This window comes from Natator depressus, chromosome 5 (genome assembly GCF_965152275.1).
Source record: "Natator depressus isolate rNatDep1 chromosome 5, rNatDep2.hap1, whole genome shotgun sequence".
Lineage (NCBI taxonomy): Eukaryota > Metazoa > Chordata > Testudines > Cheloniidae > Natator > Natator depressus.
In genome coordinates this window covers 97,453,341-97,476,093 of record NC_134238.1, presented here as the reverse complement: position 1 = coordinate 97,476,093, position 22,753 = coordinate 97,453,341, and the positions used below count along the sequence as shown (strand labels likewise).

Here is a 22,753-nt window from a genome sequence, read left to right as displayed (position 1 = left end):
ATTACCAGAGATGACAGACTATAAAATTGACATTTTTATGTACAGAAAAGTGATATGTCATTTTCACAGGTTCTTTTGGCTTCTTTTGAACCCTGTATGTTTGGACTCATGGTAATGAAGGCAATTGGCTTTTAAAGTATTGGGATACAAAAAATAGACCCAGTTACATTTTGAAAACTCGTTAAAATGTTCCTAAATATTTTTCTGTAATAAATAGCATGAATAAACAAATAGTGGAGCAGGTGTGGTGAGGTATGTAGGTTTTATTGACACTTATTTAGAGTGACCTGTGTAACTCATTTTTGGCTTGAGTAATTGGGCCATTCTAAACTTGTGACAATAAGTTTTATGCTACACCACACCATCATGAATTCTTTCTTTCTGTCTATATGCACACACTGTTAAAAATAAAATAAAATAAAATAAAAATTTAACATTAACACAACATTAGAGAAATCAAATGTTCAGAACTGAAAAAGGGTAGAATTAATGACAAGATGTTCCAGTTATTTGTGCTTTAAAAATACCTACATAGGGCGTTGAAAATTCAGTCTTAACTTTCTCCTGTGCTGCTACTTTAAAATGGGCTCTTTTTATATCATTATAAAATACCTGTTCAAATTGGGTAGTTCTTTGCAACTTTATATATGCAGCCTTTAATGTCTTGCTTGATTTTTTTCAGTCACAAGACTTCAAAATAGTAGTCAGGCCTTGTTTGATTTTTAAGTTGCAATGAGATCTACAAAACAAGCCTAGTTTTCAGAAATTTAGTACAGAAACTTAAAATTCTGACTATTAAAAGCTGAATGGACTAACATTCAGGGTAACTTTTACATGGTCCTCAGGTATACAAACGACAGAGCTTGATATGATCCAGAGTCTCAAACCAAACTAGCACTGAATTAATTTAAAAAGCCTAGCATGAATGTTTTAAGATGCTGATTTAAACTTTCTTAACTTTAGAACTGTTAAACTAATGTTATTTAAAATTTATTTTGTCCTTAAATGGAAGGTCCCTAACTCTGTGGGTATTTTTATATTTTGTGGTTTTATTGCACCTTTTTCTGAAGATATCAAAGCACTTTAGAAAAATGTATTAAATCTCACAACACCTCTTTAAGAATGATAGAGAAGTATGATTTCCATTTTACAGAAGGTGGAACAACAGGCACAATGAGGTTAACTTGCCCAACTTTGTCTAACTTCAGAAATACTGAACCACTTTTGTCCGTAAAGCAGCCAAGTTTGCAAGTTATGCAGGTGAACGCTTCTGCTCAGGATTTATGGGATATGTTTTTGTCATCTGTCCGTCCCCCATCCCATCCCATCCTGTGGTCCCGTCCCCCCCCCGCCCCCTCCACCACACACACACACACACCTCCAAGTGCAGAGCCTAAATGTTTGAACATATATTTCACATGCTTTGGGAAGAAAAACTACTCCTTTGGACTGATAACCTAGCGTAGAAAATTTCAGTCAAAAAATATTTATGCCAAACTCTTGAACGTCTGTAAGAACTGAGGATGCGTTTGTCTTAATTATAGCTGTTACTACTACTAATGTTGTATTATTTAGAACAGTGATATGAATTAATCTAATTACATTGACAGAGAGTTACTTAAACAAGTTTTATTGTCAGTACCTATAGGGTGGGCAGTATATTTTTAAAATATGAAACACACACTTCATCCAGTAGAATATACAAGTATTGAGTCTTTACTTAACTGTATACATTTTAAAACATTTTTGGTCCCATTTTTGTCCATGTGATTCCTGGTTTACGTAGGGGCGTAAATGTGTGAAAATTGGATGTAACTGACTATTTGTGCTTTCAACAAAAGTGAAAACAAGATCTTAGTCCCTGACCCAAGGAGTTTACAGTCTAAAGATGTTCTAGATTTGATTGATAGATACATGTAGCACTATTTTTCTAAATTTGCTCTTAGTCATTACTGTGAAACTGTTACTTTGTATCTTTTGCCTGTAATAGTAAAGGTAGCATATCAGAGATGAAGAGAAATACATTATTTCCTATTTAACATACAGCTAATCTGTTTGTATAATTTCAACTGAAATATTCCTCGTAATGCAGAGATCTACATCTGGACCTAGGCAGAGATCAAAACCATGGCTCTCTTTGTGAAAAACACATTCATATGTTTTACAATTGTGCACTCAGTTTGATCCATTCACTCAGATCTGCCATCCCTTTAGTTAAAAAAACAAAAAACAAAAATTTTAAAAAGCCAGAAGAAGATTGTTTTTTGAAAGGAGGGATTATTTTCAACCTCTGTAAGCAATCTGCTATGATTTCACAAACCTTCTCTCTGAATCTGACATGCATACATCCAGTATGCTAGTTCTAAGGGTGATGGTGGAGTTGGAGTGTGTGAAATTGATCACTTTTGTCGTTAAACTTTCTTCTGTAGTTCCCTCTCTCTAGGACAATTGAACTTCATGCAGGGTCACAGATTGATTGACTGTAACTGAAGGCAATGGAGTTTTCTTTAAAATAAAACAACTTTTTATTTTAATTTCTTCTATACTAGCAACAAGTTTCTGACCTGGGTGAAAAAAAACGTGTTCTTTTGGAGAAGTGCAAGGGACTGATGAGGAAAGCTAGACAAGCGTGTAATCTCAGCCCTGATCAAGAAATTCCAAAAGATTTTCAGACTGTAAGTATTAAAAACAAAAGGCCACATTTTTATAAGGGTGTAATGGCATAACATGAGGAGATACTTTCACTAGCTAAGACTGTTCATCTATAATATTCAGAACTATGCTCTTTTAGTGCACCTGCACCTAAAGCAAGATAGTCCATTTGTGAAAGCTAGATGGTGAGTTTCCAATTTCTCCTTGCTTCCTGCCCCAGGTTCTTACAGTTGTGGAGTACAAGACAGAGCAAGCACTACCTCTTCCCCTTACTGGCTCTACCCTGCCTTTCTATGCCTTCTGCCTGATCCAAAGCCCATTGAAGTCAAGTAGATCTTTCAGTTGATGTCAGTGGGCTTTGAGTCAGGCCACTCGATCCCTGTTCTGATCCTCAGGTTAAGTTCTTCCCTGACGACTTTAGTAAGGGGCAAGTGCACCCCCGTTTTCAAAATCCTTGTTATATATCTTTGTAATTCTGCCCAAACAAACAAAGCCCACTTCTCAGTAAAACAAATCTGGAGTTTGTAAGACATGTTCTTTTGGAAGTATGTTGAGACAAAATATGTTGGGAAAAACGTCATTTGGTGACCGGAAAATATTTTAAACACCATAACTTGAAAATTTATTAAAAGTCAGAAAAATTTTAAAAGAGATTCTATCCTGGGATGAATTGTGTGCGTAATATGATGAGTTTTTCAAGGGGGACATTGGGAGTAATAGGTTTGAAAATCAAAAAGAGTACTCAAATAAGTGGCCCAATTTTCAAAAATGTTGAACATCCAAAAGCCCCAGTTAAAGTTTTGGATACAGAACAGAGTTAGAACCCTTCTCTATCCTGAACTTTGGACGTTCTATTGATTGATTGTTTGCACTACCTTCCACCTGTTCCAGTTGCTGTAGTCCAGGGGTGGGCAAACAGTGGTCCCCGGGCCAGATCCGTCCCATCAGGGCTTTGGATCCGGTCCGCGGGATTGCCACCCCCATGGTGCAGCGGGGCAAAGGCAGGCCCCCTGCCTGCCCTGGTCCCGCGCCGCTCCTGGAAGCAGCCGGCACCACGTCCCTGTGGCCCTTGGGGGAAGAAGTAGGCACAGGGCTCTATGCGCTACCCTCGCCTGTGGTACCTCCCCCGAAGCTCCCGTTGGCTGCGGTTCCCGGGAGCGGCGCAGGACCAGGGCAGGCACGGAGCCTTCCTTAGCCCCACTGCATGCCGCTGCCACCCGGGAGCCACTGCAGGTAAGCCCAACCCCCTGCCCCGAGCCCCCTGCTGCACCCCAACCCCCTGAGCACCAGCCCCCTGCCGCACCCCTCCTGCACCCAACCCCCTGCCCTGAGCCCCCTGCCACACCCCGCACCACACCCTACACCCCCTCCCACGCTCCAACCTCCTGCCCCAGCCCTCCATTCATGGCCTTGCATGCAATTTCCCCACCCGGATGTGGCCCTTGGGCCAAAAACTTTGCCCACCCCTGCTGTAGTCCCCCCATCTGCTACTGGCCTTACTTTTCCTGCCCACAGTGCTCCGCTACAGCCTTCCCTCCCTTTGTTTTTACCTTCCCTATCTCCTCTCCATCGGCCTATTGCCTCTTTTTGTCTGTCCTTTCCTCCATTCTTTCCTCTTATTAACTCTCTTCTCCTTCCTCCAGTTAGCCCTTAATGCCACCTCTACCTTTTCCTTCACTTTAAAATCATCCTGATATAAATGCTTTAAAAAATACATGCTAATAAGTTTTCTTGAATGTTCCTCTTGTCTCTGACCTCTCCACCCTGCATGCTACCTAGGCCTTTCTGTTTTGTCTTCCCTCGTTATGTTAAGTATTCATTATGATTTCTTCTGGGCAGGAAGTGTATGTTTGTCTGGGAAGCACCTCTCTCAAAAGAAGTTTCCCTTTTTCTTTATTTTTTCTTCTATCCTCCACCTAACTCCTTTACCTGTCATTTGCTTATGCTTCTCTAAAATAACACTTGGTCTTGCAAAACCTTACTTGTATGAGTATTACCATTTACTTCAATATAAAGAACTGTTCATGTAAGGATTTGCATGATCATTGTGCCCTTAAATTGTCATCTTCTCAAGATTAGGGACCATGTCTGTAAAGCAGGTGCTATATAAACTTAACTACCGCTCCACCCACCCCGAACTCTCTCTCTCGTCAGGAATTAAATAGTGTTTTAAGTTTAGTTAATTTTTTACACTGTTATGAAAACTGGTATATCCCATGATCACAAAAAGGTTTTTCCTTGTTGTTTATTCTATATACACAATAGGGGAGGGGGAGAATTTGTCTGGTTAATTAATCAAAACTCCCACTTTAAAGGAAAGAGATTTGGGTCAGATTCTCCTTCCTATTCCAGTTTAGGCAACATGAAAGGCTCAGAGCCTGGATGTATCTGGCCAGCCAAGTAGGGCTGTGTAGGGAAGCTCTCATCTGGCATAAGCAGCTCCTATGCTACCATCCAGTTTCTGGATGCATGACCAGAGTGCCACTGCACTCCAACAGTTCTCAACTAGTGGGGCTCTTGTGGACCATTGCCAGGTGAGATAAGTTAGAGCAGCTGCACCAGGGTTGGGGCTATACTGCACAGGCAGAGAATTAGGGAGCCATAGTTAGCTTCCCAACAGCCCTCCCTCATCCCCCCCACACCAAGCACTTCTCAGGAGAGAATCTAGCCACTTAAATTTAAATGGATTGTGTCTTAATAAAGTGATCTAGCGACTAGCAGTGTTCTTGGTTGTCAATTTCTTGCAACTTTTTAGTCATATTTCAAGCCGCTCTCAACATTAAACTATCTAATGAATAAATTGTTTTTCTTCTTGTAGGCATTCCAAGACCTTCCAAGCACATTGGATGAAATTGATGCTTTACTGAATGAAGAGAAATCAAGAGCCTCCTGCTTCACAGGCCTAAATGCTTCAGTATGTTTCCTCCAGTACTGTACTTGCTTCCCACTCTGTACTAGAACTCTTGGTAATAATTAGCTAGACAGCAGGATCAATGTGCTGTAAATGCCAGATCTGACTCTATTAGAATTTTAAGTAGGTTCTTCCAAAGGAACAGCATGTTCTCTGCCTTTTGTTTAGAGAAAAATAGTTGGGTTAAGCTGAAATATAACAATGGCTTAGTTGCTCTTTGCTTTAAAGAGACGAGTGTGTCCTGTTCAATGTATAAACAGTGCATACACTACTTAGTTATATGTAAACAAGGGCAGTGTTTACATATGTGTATTTTACTGTTAATATTTGAATTGACAAATATCTATTTTGTCAATTTGAAATACTGTATTTTTGAAGGATGATGATTTTTCCTGACAGGTTGTTGAAGAATATAATAGAAGGGCACAAGAAATACAGCAAGTAACGGAGGAACTAGAGGAAAAGAAAAACGAATTGGAGAGCTATAGGCAAAACATTTCACAGGTAATATATGAAATCATTACTGTAGTATAGTTAATGTAGGAGAAACATAAATGGGTATATACTTCCATTAAAATGCACCATATTCATTTTAAAAGATATTTCAAGTTTTGATGCTAAGAAAAATGAAATGTTGGCAATTGCTGTATGCAGTAGTGTTGTAGCCATGTTGGTCCCAGGATGTTGGAGGGACAAGGTGGATAAGGTAATATCTTTTATTGGACCAACTTCTGTTGGTGAAAGAGACAAGCTTTCAAGCTTACACAAAGCTCTTCTTCGGGTCTGGGAAACTAAGGGCTTGTCTACACTGGCACTTTACAGTGCTGCAGCTTTCTCGCTCGGGTGTGAAAAAACATCCCCGTAAGCGCAGCAAGTTTCAGTGCTGTAAAGCACCAGTGTAGACAGTGCACCAGCGCTGGGAGCTGCACTCCCACCGCTGGGAGCTACATCCCTCGTGGAGGTGGGTTTTTTAGAGCACCAGGAGAGCTCTCTCCCAGCACTCTGCAGCAGCGCTTTAATGGTGCCAGTGTAGACAAGCCCTGTTAAATACAAGGCGGAACAGTTTGTTAATTTAGCATAAGCAGTTAACACACATTTTAAGGGACCATTCAAGGTAAAGTGGCCTGTTAACACCCCTCCAGTCATAGGGAGGAAAGGAAGTGGGGGAAGTAGCTGGGGTGGCGGGTGTTAGCGGGTTACAGATTGTTATAATGAGCCATAAATCAAGTGTCTCAGTTCATTCCATGATTTTTAGTATCTAGCAAAGTTTTATGAATTTAAGGTCCCAGGCTCATCTCTTCAAAGTGTTGTGCAGGTTTCCTTTGTTGATGAGGACTGATAGGTGAGATACAGAGTGATTGCTTTGTGAAAAGTGTTCATCCACAGATGATAGGGTGTTTTTATCTTTTTATCATTTGCCTGTGAGAGCTCATTACAGAGCATAGTGATTGTCTGGTTTCACCCAAATAGTTGGTATTGGGGCATTTAGTGCACTGGATGAGGTTTTCCACATGTGATAGGCGTGTGTAGGACCCATGGTTCTTGAAAGGTGTTTTGCAGGGGGTGTTGATTGTTGTAGCAGTGCAGATGTGTCTGCAGGTTTTGCATCTGTTGTTCTGGCAAGGTCTGGTGCTGCTTTGAGTTGGTGTGGCCTGATCTGTGGGGAGCTTGCTTTTGATGGTGAGCTTGGAGAGATTGTGAGGGTTGTTTGAAGGCCAGAAGAGGGGGTTCAGGAAAGATTTCTTTCAGGATGGGGTCCCCATCGGGTGGTGGGTATAATAAGCCGGGGGAGCCTAGTGTAGCCGCTGCTGCAGGACTCTGGTTGCAGGTTTAGCGGGCGAAATTTTTGCATTTTATTATGCCCCATGCAGGTTCTGGGGCGACTGAGGAGGCCGTACATGCTATTCAACTTCCTGGGTTTATTAGTAATCTCCCTGAACTCTAGGGAGATTATTGACGAACCCTGGATGCTGTCTGAGTAACACATACCGCCTCCTCAGCCGCCCTGGAACCTGCATGGGGCATAGGAAAAGCTCTTCTTTCCAGAAGAGAGAAGAAGAGAAGAGCTTTTGAATTTTTGAGGGGCGGCTTAGGGTCTGCAGAGGGGAGGCATGGGTGCGGGAGGCTCTGGCTGCCCCGGGACTCTTCCAAGCAGGTTGGGGTTGGGGGGTTGCTCAGGGCTCTGGCTGGCCCGGGGCTCCTCTGGCTGTAGAGGGGGGAGTAGGTTTCGGGGCTCGGGGGGAGGTGGGATAAGGGAGTCTCAGGGCTCGGGCCACAGGGAAGGTAGGGCGGTAAGAGAGGCTCGATCAGCGGGGGTTAAGGGAAGCTCGGGCCGCCGGGGTGTGTGTGTAAGGGAGTCTTGGGGCTCGGGCCGCAGGTGGCGGGGTAAGGGAGTCTCAGGGCGCTCTGGCCATGGTGAGAGGGAGTCTCGGGGCACTCCGGCCACAGGAGGGAGAGAGGGGGTCTCCTGCTGCAGGGTGGGAGGCAGTTTTGAGGGGCGGAGCCAGGGGCTAGCCTCCCTAAAATGGGGCTCCACGCCGCCCATGCCATCGAGTACGAGTTGTAGTTGTGTGATGATACCTTGTCTGGGTTCCAATGTGGGATGGTAGGTAACAACTAGAGGTGTGCATTTGGAGTGGGTTTTATTTCTGTATTGAAGCAGGATCTCTTGGATTATTTGGGTGGCCCAAGTGAAGTGATCTACTTCTCTGGTGGAGTGTCTTTGTTTGGTGAAAGTAGTTTTGAATGTGTTAAGGTGTATATCCCAGACTTGCTCTTCAGAGTGTATTCTGTGGTATCTGGGTGCCTGGCTATATATAATAGTTTGGGTGGTTACTTGATCTATGAAGTAAGGTATGGTGATCTGTGGGCAATTTTTAATTTAAATTTTACTGTAATAGTTAAATTTGATATTTTGTTAATTATTGCTTCAACTGTAAATTCTTTCAGAGGTTGTTTTACATTAGTCTCTTATTTTTAGGTTAAAGAAAGGTGGCTAACACCTTTGAAACAGCTGGTTGAACAAATTAATGAAAAGTTCAGTAATTTCTTTAGTTCTATGCAGTGTGCTGGTGAAGTTGATCTTCATACAGAAAATGAGGTATGGTTACCATATCTATGAATAATAGCTTCTACATTTTAATTTTTTGTGCTTAAATGTCTCAAAATGAGACAAAATGATGTGTAATTTTGTTCTGGGTTATGGGGGAATGGGGGTCACATACAGGCATTAATCTTAAATTCTCTTGATCCTTTTACATGAAAATCTAACTTCTCTTTAACTGTCAGAACCAATTAATTTGTGTCTCAACCAAATGAAAGCAGAATCACCACCAGCTGTATAACAGTCAGTCTTATCAGAAGTTTCCAAAGCTAGATGGAGCTGAGTAATCCACTTATTCCAAAGACTAGTTTGTCTATCACATTCTTCTTAAGGACGTCTAAACCTTTCTAGATCCCAACTTTCTGGATGTGCATGTCCCCTCTCTGTCAAAGCAGAACCTTGTGGAAAAAGCAATGACTGTTGAAGCCACCCAAATGCTTCATCACAAGAACCAAGGGGATGCCAGGAACCACAGCCCTGATCTTACCCCAAGTTCCTTTTTGATCACTGCAGTAGATGGAAACAGAAACCTTAGCTCTTCCTCGCCCAATCTTCCTGGTCCTCTTCTAGTTCGTTAGTTAACAGCTCATTAGTTAACAGTTGTTTGCTGTTTAGCATTAAAAAATTGTATTGACATAGTTATTCTGTATTTCAGGGTGATGCTGCAGCTTAATTGCCAGTCAAGAGCTGATTGTACCACTCGCAGTAGTACAGATTGGCTTTGTTGTTGGTTACTGTTTAGGTCTGTCCATTTCAGTCTATATTTGGCAGTATATTTTGGTGCAGCATCAGTCAGACTTGTTCCACATTCAGTCATTTTTGGTGAACTGTTATGCTTTCAGTGGTATTTGAGAAGTATCTCTTATCCCTACTGTTACTCACACACTTCTTGTTGGAAGTGGGCCATCCTGATTATCACTACAAAAGGTTTTTTTCTCCTGCTGATAATAGCTCACCTTAATTGATCACTCTCGTTATAGTGTGTATGGCAACACCCATTTTTTCATGTTCTCTGTGTGTGTGTGTGTGTGTGTGTGTGTGTGTGTGTATTGTGACAGGGTCAGGCCAGATGGCTACAGGAGAGTGATAGAAGGCAGATATATTAGCCCCAGGTTAAATATGTCCCTTTTTCCCTGGGTAAGGTAACAGGGAAGCTTCCAGAACAATCAGGAACCTTCTGGAAACAATTAAGGCAGACAGGCTGATTAGAACACCTGCAGCCAATCAAGACGCTGCTAGAATCAATTAAGGCAGGCTAATCAGGGTACCTGGGGTTAAAAAGGAGCTCACTTCAGTTTGTGGTGCATGTGAGGAGCTGGGAGCAAGAGGCACTAGGAGCTGAGAGTGAGAAGGCATACTGCTGGAGGAATGAGGAGTACAAGCATTATCAGACACCAGGAGGAAGGTTCTATGGTGAGGATAAAGAAGGCGTTGGGAGGAGGCCATGGGGAAGTAGCCCAGGGAGTTGTCGCTGTCGCACAGCTGTTCAAGGAGGCACTCTAGACAGCTGCATTCCACAGGGCCCTGGGCTGGAACCTGGAGTAGAGGGCGGGCCCGGGTTCCCCCCCAAACCTCCCAACTCCTGATCAGACACGGGAGGAGTTGACCTGGACTGCGGGTACACGAAAACGGCCAAACTGAGGGCTGCCATGAAGCTCCAAGGCGAGCAAATCTGCCAATAAGCGCAAGACCCACCAAGGTAGAGGAGGAACTGTGTGTGTGTGTGTGTGTCTCGAGAGAGAGAGAATGAATATCTTCCTACTGTATTTTCCACTGCGTGCATCCGATGAAGTGGGTTTTAGCCCACGAAAGCTTATGCTCAAATAAATGTTAGTCTGTAAGGTGCCACAAGTACTCCTTCTGCTGATACAGACTAACATGGCTACCACTCTGAAACCTCTTAGTCTTGGTTGCTGGTGGGGAAAATATCTGAAATGCCTTGGAGAGGGGCATTGAATGGAGTGGAGTAAAATAAAAATTAATAAAATGTTTTCATTAAGAGAATCCATTTTAGATTATTTTAAGAAAGATTTATGTTACACAGACCTCTTATATGAAATATTCACTGTATAATGTGGAACTAAAGTGTACATTACAGTCCACGCAACCTACAGTTCCTTTATAAAACGACTGTAAAGTACTCAAATTCTCAGTTTTCAGAGTGTTTAAAATAAATAAATAAGTAAAAAGTTGAAGGCTATTTGGTGAAACTTCTAGGGTATGAATATTTAGAGGAGAGGTCCTAGCTGGAAAATTTCCATTTTACATGAATAGTTCTGTAGCCCAGCATCTCCCAGAATTCTTGACGTCTGGGCTGCTTTCCTCTCTGCAGTTCATGGAGCCTGATCAGCATTTTGACACCACATGGTCTGCTTGTGCCGTCTCTGCAATCGCTTGTTGCCAGATTCTCCGCCTTTGTGACAGCAGACAGTGGCGGTTTCATTTGCACCTGTCCTTTCGCCTTCTATGCTAACTCTTCTGCCCAGTTTTTTGGGCAGTGGGGAGCAGTGTTCTCCTTCCTGAGTTTTTCTCCTCCCCCCAGGGTCAGTTAACCTTTTGGCAGCTTAACCCTCCCTGAGCCTTCACAGCAGTGTCCTTTGGCCAGCTCTTTTGCCCCTTATAGGCATAACAGAGCAGCCAAGAAAGCACTGGGTCAAATCTAAGCAGTGTTCTGTATGTAAGGCAGCCTTCCCAGGCTCGGCAGACAGCAAGATGACCCAGCCTTCCATACCTATCTCCATTAGGTCCCAGGACTATGAGTTGAACAGCAGGTGGGGTTCCCTTCCCACCAGGGAAGCCAGGACTCCAAAAGGGGAAAAATGAACTCCAGTGCAGAACAGGGAGAGATTCCAAAAGCAGGGAGGACCCTCCCTGGCCACTCAGCTTAAGGAGTACATCACACGGGACCTGTGACAGAACAAATAGGGGAGGCTTGGGCAGGACTTGCAACCCTTCAAGTTTTAAAGTGGGTACTCAGTGCAGTGGGGAAAGAAACAGGACTTCTGATCAGCCTCCCTTTCTGCTATGCCAACCAGGAGGGTTTTCGATAGCAAGTTCCCCCCTCCCACTCGGAATGGGACCCAGTGTGGGAGGATTCTGAGACAGACCTCTCGAGAGGGCAGTAGGCCCTAAGAAAGGCAAATTGCAAAAGGTCTCAATAAAGCAGCAGCAGAGCTTCCACTTTCCCAAAACATGCTAAAAAAGGTTTAAAAAAATTCTAAAGAAGCTAAAAAGAAAAAGGACAAAAAATCCAGAAGATATGAGTCCTCTGACTTCTCTTCCTCCTCCTCCTCCTGAACTGAGGAAGACAAGCTGCATGGCTATGAAACCTGCTAAGGCTCCTGTGAGTACCTCAGAATAAATTTCTCCCCTCAAAATCCTCCCCTCAGGCTGCAATACCCCTTCATTTCTCCTTCAACCAGTGATTAGGGATGATTGGAACAAGTCTTATTCGGCTTGTTCCAATCCTTTTGTGCCACCCTCCAAGCATTGCTGGCACTTTGCAAGAACATCTCTTTCCTGGCTGGAAGATCTCCAAAGCTCTTAAGGACAGAGTTCACCCTGACTTTGCTCCACTTTTAAGAAAGTCGCCCTAGCAACATCATTTGTAACTGATGCTTCAATGGATGCAGTGAGATTCTCAGTCCAAGCTATGGCTTCCAGCTTAGTCAGGCACCACCAGTGGCTTTGACCCTGAAAGGTGGATCCTGACTCTAAGCAGATCCAATGCTTGGCCAAGTTTCTAGGCTTCCTTCTTTTTTGATAAAAGCTGGATAAGGTGGTGGCTGACAATGCAGCAAAATCCTAATAGTCCTTCCCTTTCCCACTAAGTGCCCTCAGGAGAGAATATAGACCGGTCTTCAAAAGGAGCACCTCTGTCTGCTCCTCATTCTCAGAGGCATCAGCAAAGGGAAAATAGATTCCCTAAGGGAAACAGTGTAATCGAAGTCTGAACAGAAAGTCTAGAGAGACTTCAGCCTCCCTCCTGCCAGATTTACTTTATGGCAAAAATTGCATAGGCCTCCATCAGGAACTGAAGCAAGGGGACAGGATTTCCCATTTCCTAGAAGAATAGTTTTCACTGACCACAGACAAATCAGTCAGGGAAATAGTGAGTCAAGGATACTTCCTAGAGCTGTGGGCTCCACCCCATCCGTTTTTCATCCAGTCACCCGGTTCCAACAACCACATAAAACGCAATCTGATCCAGCGCAAAATATCTCATCTGCATATGGCAGTGAAACAGTGTTCCCTCAAAAGAAAGGAGTAGAACCTAGCAAATCATCTTCTTCATTGTATAGACGTGTATGGGAGAGTATCAGAACTGTTCTCAACCTCAAAAGGCTCATCAAGTGGGTGAAGAAAATAGGGCTTCAGATGGATACTGTGGCCTCTATGGTGTTATCCATGTCCCAGAGTGGCTTCTTCACTTAAGTAGATCTAGTGAACACATATTTCCATATCCCCATCAGACCATGCCACTGCAGACTTCTGCAGCAGGAAACATCAATACTGACCACACCCATTTTGTCATTTCCTCGGTCCCAAGGTTTTTATTAAGATGATGATGGTGAGAATAGCCAGATTCAGGTCTCAGGGAACTCTCCTGTACGCCTTTCTGGATGACCTCCTGATCTGAGCTCTGTTGCAGTCATCAGTGCACAGGGCCATGTTTTGGATGTTGACTCTCCTCCAGGTGCACAGCTTCATCATCAATACCAAGAAGAGTTCTCTGGTTCATCTACCAGAATAACCCACCTGGGGGCAGAAATAGACACCTTGGTATTGAAGATCTACCCATCATTAGAAAGGTTTCAGAAAATCCAGGAGTTGATTTTCTTGCTTAAGAGCTGCAGGAGGTTTATCATAGCACTGTGCCTCCAACTGCTAGGACTTCTGGTGTCATGCATAGGGATCGCTTCATGGGCACAAGCATGCATCAGAAGTCTTCAAGCCTTCATACTACAAATATGGGACCACGCTCCAGAACACATGAAAGATTAAGGTTCCAACACAGGTATTCTACTCCTTACAGTGGTCAGCAGCCCACAACGATGTCCACAAAGGCATGCTCATCTGCCTTCCAGATCCTTTAGTCCTTGCAACCAAGCCAGCTTGGAGGGCTGGGGATCTTACTTGGAGACCTAAACAGACTGGGGCCTCTGGAGTCAGGAGGAAAAGACTCACAGCCTAAACTTCCTAGAGCTGAGAGTGGTCAAGCTAGTTTTATGAAGGTTCCAGCCCACCCTAATGGGGAATCACATTATGTTTCCATAGGACAATACAACTACGGTCATACATTTAAAAAAACAAGGGGGAACAAGGATTCCAGTACTACATGTGCACGTAATGGATATAATGAGATACGCGGAACATTTCTTCTTTTCTCTCTGAGTGAGCCACGTTAAAGGGCACCTGAACCAAAAGGCAGACTGGCTTAGCAGGCGCAGGGTCAACAGACATTCAGCCTCCCTTCAACCAAACTGTTCATGAATCGTATGAACACAATGAGGCCAGAATACTTCACAAGGGAAGCAGCCCCCAGATCCATGGACAGATGCCTTATCGCACGGTTGGCCACAGGCCCTTCTTTATGCATTTCCACACTTTCCACTACTGGGGAAGGTGCTTCAGAAAATAAAACAAGAACAGGCAGTGGTAATACTGTTTACTCCTCACTGGCTGAGGAGACCTTGGTTCTCAGACCTGATAGAGCAGAAATTGAAGCCCCTGCTCCAGCTTCTGTGGAGACTGGATGTACTTTCACAAACTTGGCTACTGAGAGGAAAGCGCTAGAACATCTAGGTATGCCCACCAGAGTCATTAAGTATTACTTTCATCTAGGAGAGTATCAACGCTAAAAGCATACTACTTTGTCTGATCGAGATTCAAAAACTGGTGCCAAGAGCACCATACAGATTCCAGAAATCAAAGAATTCCAATGATACTGGACTTTCTCCAAGAAGGCATAGACAGAGGCTTTCAGCCCAGTACCATTGAGCATCAGGTGTCCGCCTTTAGTAGCATGCTGTTCACAGGATCCTTGGGATCCCTAGCAGACAATTCACAGACAGCCAAATTCCCTTAAGCAATCCGATTAGACAAACCACAGTGGTCAGGCTACTCTTCCCAAAATGGGAAGTTTTGAGGGCCCTGACAAGTCATCCTTCTGAGCCTCTGACTTCAGTTTCAGCTTTTTATTTATCCATTAAGTCTTGTTTCTTAGTAGCTGTCATGTCTTCCAGACAAGGAGCCTTACTGCCTGTTCTATGAGAACAAGGTGGTGGTCTGGATACCTGAATCCTTTCTTCCCAAAGTAAATTCCTCCTTTCATGCCTCCCAAAAGGTTGTGCTTCCTTCATTCTGTCCAAAACTTTAACATCCAATTGAAACAGCGTGGCACACCTTCGATGTCAGAAGAGCACTGAAAAATCTATCTCAAGTGTGGAGAATCCATGAGGAGATGGGGCTCCCTATTTGTGTCTTTCCACCTGACATGCAGGGGACTTAGAACTTCCAAGTCCTCCATCACTAGGTGTACATTAGACCATATTGTGGAAACCTACAAATCATTAGAGATTTCTGTGCCAGAATGGATCAAGGCACACTCCACAAAATTGTTAGCAACCTCCTGGGTGGAATGAGGGCTGCAGAATGGAAAATTTCTTACTGATTTCCTTTCTGATAGCAGCATCTTCCACAATTCTACCCACCCTTGATGGCTCGTGAGTAAGGCTGTGTTTTTAGTCACGGGTATTTTTAGTAAGTGTCATGGATAGGTCATGGGCACTAAACAAAAATTCACGGCATGTGACGTATCTATGACTTCTATATAACCCTGACTAAATCTTGGGGGGGGGCGCCCGGGAGTACCATGGGCGCTGGGAGCGGGGGCAGCCCGGGAGTGCCGTGGGTGCTGGGGGGATGCCATGGGTGCTTGGTGGGGGGGGGCTGTGTCCAGGGGCACCGAGGGGTGGGAGGCTGGCAGGCTCCCTACATGGCTTCACATCTCCCTGGAAATGGCGACATTCTCCCTCCCTCAGTTCCAGGAACTGTGGCCAATGGGAGCTGTGGGGGTGGTGCAAGCAGGTAGAGGCAGCACGCAGAGCTGCCTGGCCATGTCTCCCCCTAGGAGCTGGGGGAGGTGGGATGTCGCTGCTCCCAGGGAGCCCCCTGAGGTAAGCACCGCCCAGAGCTCGCCTCACCCCGTCTCATCCCCCTGCTCCTTCCCACAGCCAAACTCCTGCTGCTGGGGTGTGGGGGGGGGGGGGGACGTGTGGCCCCAGACTGCCCCAGCAGTGACAGGTGTGACTGGTCTAGGGGCTGCCTGAGCTGCTCAGGCGACCCCCGAGCCAGGCATACCGGCTGCTGCAGAGGTCATGGAAAGTCAGAATCCGTGACCTGCGTGACAAACTCGCAGCCTTACTCATGAGTCAAGGGTCAGCTATTAAGTAGAATCATTACCATATGATCCTCCTCTTGGTTTAATGTACATAGTGATTTCATTATCTCTGGAATATTTGTTAATGATATGCAAGTTTTACAGTTTAGGAATAACTCACCTGAAAGCAAGCTGGAGCAGAAAGGGTGTGGCCAAACTGTGCAACGCCAAAACTCTTGATCTGCCTCTGTGAGCTGCACCGAGAAGAGAGCAGCCCTGATCCCGGTCTGTGGGAGACACTGCTAACAGAAAGGAAATTAGCCTTAAGAAGTTTTCCATTCATTTAAAATTTTTTATAGAACTTATTGTGCAAAGGTCAGCATGGTGTAATACATGATTAACAGTTATCTTTTGTCTGCAACAACAATAAAAAAAAGCTGAGGAACAGAAATGAGTGTGCACAAATATGAAAACCATGTTTACATTCAGCTGGTACCATTCTAAAAAAGGCTCAAAAAAAGAGGAGGAGGCATAATGACTTTTAAAATTTGCTTTTAAACTTACAATCACTTAAAACCAATTATGATATTAATAGAATCTTCTGAAAAAATATCATGGCTCTTGACAGAGAAATGAAGAATGAGAAACAAAGAATTGTGTTAATTGAGTACACTGACTCTTGGACAAGCAGACATTAAAAAAAAGACTTATGAAGTAGAATTATTATTTTAATAGCACCTTAATGGACAGCTTCAAGTCCATCTTATCCTAAAATCCATTTAGATGAACAGAAATCACCAGCCCAGATTTGCAGATCACAGTGTATCAGTGCAGTATATCAAAACCATTGACTAATGATTGTGGCTTGGTGTGATCATAGGTACAATAAATAGGGTCTTCTCTGTGGGTAAATTGGGAGCTGTTGTATTAATTCCAATGGAATACATGGGCCCAAAAAGTCAAAGGTGTTGACATGACCCTGAAACTGCCCAACATTGAACAGTTTGAAACAAGGTTTCGTAAATACAGCAACCTCACAAATGCTTAGTACCGTAGCTGTAGAGAGATTTTTAGAAAAAAAACCCTCCCTTGTTGGACAGTCTCTTAGATGGCGGTAACTCCTTTTGGGGGGAAAAGAGAAAAAATTGAGATGGTCTGTAGCTGGTGGTGGTGTTGCTGTTGCTAAAGCTGCTGTTTCGTAGAAGATAACAAGACACACATACCTCGGAGGGGAAAGAAAAGATCAGCAAAGACCGAAAACGCAGCTTCTTTTCTGGTGTTGACTCTCACTGCTGGAAAAACACATTTGCAAACTAAAAGGGGTAGAGAAGAAATGAAATAAGATGGGGAAAGGAAAGGGACACATGGGGAGGGGCAACAAAGTATCACATCACAGGTGGTGGTTGGGATTTAGCCAAAGCCGGTGAAGGTGGTGATTTCATGTGGGTCCCTCTCTTTGGCCCAGTCTAGTCAGGACATCTCTCGGGATTAGGGTGATAAAAGCTTAGTGATGTTACAGTGGATCCCAAGAAATGGTGAGGGTGGCAGCCATGATGGTAAGGCTCGCTGCAGCAGTTGTTAACAGACAGCTTCTTCAGCTAATTTTTCCCCCAAACTCTTTTTTTTTCTTTTCAAGAACCCCAAAAAGGAAATGGTGGGCAAATAGCCCATCCTGTCACTATTTTGTTTACCTATTAGGCCTAATTTCCAACAAAACAATTTTGGTCAATTGATTTTCAGTTCCATGCTTGAATGTTTACCAGGTATAATATTAACACGGTCCTTGAGTTAAATCAGGAGGCCTTTTTGTTTAAACTAATTCAATTCTGCTGTCTCCTCTTTGCACCTTTTCCTATCAACATTTATTCGTACAGGTTTTTGTGACATTTTATAAACTTCCACTCACTTTTTCCAGTTGAGCTCACAATTAGGGTAAATTTCTAGGACCAGTTATTGTCTCATGAAACACGTAACTTTTGTATTCAATTATGATTTTATTTATAAAGCACCTTGCTGCCAATGTTTTGTTTGCTATACAATAATTTACTAACCAGTGTGTGTGGGGGGGAAGTATTTATAAGAACAAAATTTCTAATAACTTACCCTTTTTAAAATTAGACATCAAATCGGTTAGCTGGGGAATGGGTTAGAGAAAAGTTCTATGTGTAAAAAGAATAGATCAATGCTAAGAGATAAACCATAGTTTAAAACAGAATGAAAGAGTTTATATATATTACTGATCCCGAACACATCATTCTCCTAATGTAAGACATACATAAAATGGTTTCCTTTCACTTTTGCTGCATTGTCAAATAGGGTGCACTGTAGGAAGCTGTAGATGTAAACGTTTCCTGTCTACTTTCACAGGAGGAGTATGACAAATACGGGATTCGAATTAGAGTTAAATTCCGTAGTAATACCCAACTGCATGAACTGACTCCCCACCATCAGAGTGGAGGTGAGAGAAGTGTTTCAACTATGCTGTACTTGATGGCTCTGCAGGAACTCAACAGATGTCCTTTCAGGGTTGTAGATGAAATAAATCAGGTAAGGTTGCTAGTGTGTGAAACAAGATTTTATTCCACAGGGGTTTATAGAGTGACCAGAGGAATTGTAAAAATATATATTTCTTTTTTTTAAAGGGGATGGACCCAGTCAATGAGAGGAGAGTTTTTGAAATGGTTGTTAAGACTGCTTGTAAAGAGAGCACTTCTCAGTATTTCTTTATTACACCGAAGGTGGGTAACTGAAAACTAAACGAAAAGATTCTCATGTGTGCATGTGTGTCAGACTCTTTCTTTCAACTTCTTTGATAAAATAATAAATAGCATTGATATAGGTGCTATATAAATGTCTTCTGGTTTGTTCATTTGAGACTATGACAGGGATGAGATAAAAATACTATAACGGCAGTTTGTCCCCTTTAAGGATGGTTGTGGCCTGGACTCAACCAACTCTGTTCCAAGGCTTAGCCTCTTTAAGAACAGGCATTCTGGGACTTGTGGTTCCCTGGAACAATTGATTGTACAAACAAGCTGAAGTACACGCTGCTGGGAACCAGGGGACCCTCAAGAGACAGGGATATGGAATAAAAGGCACACCTGTAGCCTAAACAAAGGAGAAAGATAAAGGTGAGACAGCTTTCCTTAACAGTCAGGCTGAGGGCTTAGGGAGAGCTTAGGAAGACCAGTGTTGCAGTCCTAGGAAGGAGGGCTGCAGAGAACCGTACACCTAGGGAGGAAAGACTATTCAAGCCTGAGCACCAGGCTGATGGTTTACTGAGCCTGAAAGGGGATTGTGCTGTACTCTGTGGAAGGAGGGCTGCGGAGAACTAATTGACCAGGGGAAATACTGTCTGTGCCTGAGGCAGCCAGCTGAATGATTTATATTTGTTCTGACCCAAACAGCCCCAAGAAAGAACGTTATTTACAAGTTTTGTTTATCTGTAGTACTTTAGCAGAATTGTGTGCTTCGGTTTGAAAGGACCAATGGGTCTAATGCAATCTCAGCAAGTACCCTACACTGTTTACTGCAGAAATTAGGAGAGATTATAGGGGTAAATTGCTTGATCACCAGTTAAGGTATTAAGGTAACATTCCCCTACGTCCCAAAACTTAATTTATTTAGATGTTAGCAGGTGTGAACCAATTATCTGATTATATGGCAGTCAAGGGATCTACCAAAAACAACTTTTTTTCATTGGTCACCTAAACTTCAGTGTCTGGCATAATTTAAGCTTGGTCTACATTTAAAACTTTGAATGACTTAACTACGATGCTCAGGAGTGTGAAAAATCCACACCTCTGAGCACTGGTAGCTTTGATGGCCAAACCCCTGGTGTAGATGCAGCTGTGTTGACGGAATAATGCTTCTGTCGACCTGGCTACCGTCACTTGGGGAGATGATATTCCCACAGCAATGGAAAACCCCTTCTGTTGCTATAGGCTGCATCTACACTACAGGGTTATACTGGAGTAGCTATGGTGCTTTAGCTTTGCCACTATAGTCTCTGTGGTGTAGACGTGGCCTTAGAGTGGAAAAATGATGGTGGTGTTTATTGTTATTTCTACTCTTTCGTTTCCTTATCCCAGATTGTCCAGGTAGTGGGAGACGTGCATATGTGGTCAATGGCAAACAGTGGTAAAAGCACCATGCAAAAGTTCTTTGGGGGAAACATTAATCTATTTTAACTAATACAGAAGTGATGCTTGGCATAAGAGGTGTTGCTTAGTGTGACTTTTTTTCTTTTTTTCCCATTTTTCACAGCTCCTGCAAAATCTCACCTATGCTGAAAAAATGACAGTGTTGTTTGTCTACAATGGACCTTTTATGCTAGAACCAACCAAATGGAACTTAAAGGCATTCCGTAGGCGGCGGCGACAAGTTGAGCAAATGGATCAGTAGTGAATTCCATAGAGCCTTTTGGAGCTACTGGTCTGTAAGACTGTATTTATGAAAAAAAGTGGTTGAATCTGAGAGGGAAACCTGCAGAGAACTGACAATGAAGAGCTGGGCTTCTGTTTTTAGAAACTTACCTTCAAATATATGTAATATTTGCTTAGATCTGTTCTAGCCATCTGTTCCTTCAAAGAAAAACTCATTTTTACCTCGGACTGGCTGTCTGAATGGGAGGGCCCCTAGATATCTGGATCTTTTGCACTTTTCTATATCCAACATACCAGATCAGGAAATTTTAGCTGTCCGTTTATTTCTTTCCAAATGAGTTACATCTGGTCAAATCCACTTTTGTCGATGTGTACAAAAGTTGTGATATGTATATTAGGTTAATACATTGCACAGTTAACTCAAAGATAAAGTTACAGTGGATAGCTTTGAAGTGGTTCTGTTGAAATGATAACTATGTGAGTGAGGCAGAAGGGATGTGATGTCACCAGATTCTCAACTAGTGTGGTGTGTTTGTGTGTGTGTAGCTTTGCATCACAGTTTTTTCTTGTGGTGGTTATTAAATATAAAATAGCATACATTATGTAACTAGACGTTATAGTATTATGTATATTAACATTTCCCCTTGAACTCTATTTCAGTAGGGTGAAGTGGATTCCTAAGCCCAAACCCTTCACTCACACACCACACCACTACCCTCCTCCCTGCTCCATGGACAAATATAAATTTTAGCTTTTTAAACAAAAATTTTACTTGGGCCAGTAGCCTTGTTTGTATTTGTCTCTATTCTGGAGAGCTATAAACAAGATAGCTTCTAGAAGTAACATCAATCTAAATGTTGATTGTTTTTGGTGGTGGGTATGGAAATTATTCCTGTAGATTTTTACATTTGAACTCAGCTATTCTTAACAGCTCTAGTTTCTTTGGAGTGGTTTTGTACTCCTAGTGAAGGATAGATCTCTGATGATGTAGCTGTTTAAATTTGCTGGCTTCCTGGTGGGGTTTTGGCCATATCTGTTTAAGTATAAATGGTAACAGTTACTGCTGTCAATAGTAATTGTGAACTCTTGAAATAGAATGTGTCAGCTGGTTGAAATTCTTATCTGCCTAACTAATCTGTGATACAAAATTGTAAAAGGTACAGATTTGTATAAAATTGGAAGACCGCTGTCAGTTACTTTTTCCAACTAATCTTTAGGAAAATGAGCCAGTCCCAGATGCTCTCTGAAAATCTACAGCAATATGTAATATCTTTATTTTCACCACTGAAGGAGCCATTTGAAGGACAGTATTAGTTTGACTGGCATCCACTTAATTTGCAGTGTGACAAAAGTAACATTTTAGAAATTAAAGCCTTATTTAACAGGCCACTGTCAGGTCAAATTTAGCCCCAGATGTAGGTTTTGTGTTAAAAAGAGTGCTGCTTATTTTCTCCCATATGTTTCAAACAGAAGTGGTGCTTGAGGACCCCTTCCACCTTCAGGTTTTGGGAGGGTCATTCCGTGTTTTGTCACTAGGGGACTGGAAACAGTATTCCATAGATCTTTATCTTACAGCAGGGGTTCTCAAACTGGGAATCGGGACCCCTCAGGGGGTCGTGAGGTAATTACATGTGGGGTCACAAGATGTCAGCCTCCACCACAAACCCTGCTTTGTCTCCAGCATTTATAATGGTGTTAAATATATTTAAAAGTGTTTTTTTAATTTATAAGGGGGGTCACCGTCAGAGGCTTGCTATGTGAAAGGGGTCACCAGTACAAAAGTTTGAGAATCACTCTCTTACAGGGTGAGGAAGCAACATTGGAGAAACAGAAAAAGAATAAAACTCTGTCATAGATTGTTAGCTGGGTAATTGTCCTCTAAACTCATGGCATAGGCATGGACAACACTAATGAAATAAAATACTCAAAATTCTCCCAACTCTTAATTTGTAAAAGATAGTAAGACATCCCTTGGAGATCAAGGTGAAACACCTAACTGAGGAAGGGGAGAAAGTACTGCCGTTCTCCCTACAAAGTACCCAGGCTGCAGTGTCACACCTTTACACTATTTGGAATTCATTTTTTAGTGTAAAAGCTCAACTGGGAGCTGTTTTAGATTCTCTATTTAATTTTTATTTTACATTTTAAAAAATTAAATAAAAATACTGCTGGCTGAGAAACTGCTCCTGAGAGGGCAACTAGGCTTCTGGGAATGGGCTGAGGGGGAGAAACAACCTGTCTCTGTTTTGGGGAGGTAAAATGGGATGCTGTGTTCCCAGCACCTCCTCTGCAGCCCCAAAATGCTGGGCCTGGCACCTTCT

At 42.9% G+C, this 22,753-nt stretch overlaps 1 protein-coding gene across 1 annotated transcript in view; it reads left to right on the top strand.

The window, feature by feature from the left end:
* Nucleotides 1–22,252, top strand: part of SMC5 (structural maintenance of chromosomes 5) — a 76,399-nt gene extending 54,147 nt beyond the window's left edge. The window contains exons 18-24 of the mRNA XM_074953261.1: nucleotides 2,550–2,675; nucleotides 5,471–5,566; nucleotides 5,963–6,067; nucleotides 8,544–8,663; nucleotides 18,415–18,594; nucleotides 18,690–18,785; nucleotides 20,314–22,252. Of these exons, the coding sequence (XP_074809362.1) occupies nucleotides 2,550–2,675; nucleotides 5,471–5,566; nucleotides 5,963–6,067; nucleotides 8,544–8,663; nucleotides 18,415–18,594; nucleotides 18,690–18,785; nucleotides 20,314–20,451 (861 nt within the window). The 3' untranslated portion in view covers nucleotides 20,452–22,252. The remainder of the gene's footprint in view (nucleotides 1–2,549; nucleotides 2,676–5,470; nucleotides 5,567–5,962; nucleotides 6,068–8,543; nucleotides 8,664–18,414; nucleotides 18,595–18,689; nucleotides 18,786–20,313) is intronic.
* Nucleotides 22,253–22,753: the final 501 nt, after the last annotated feature.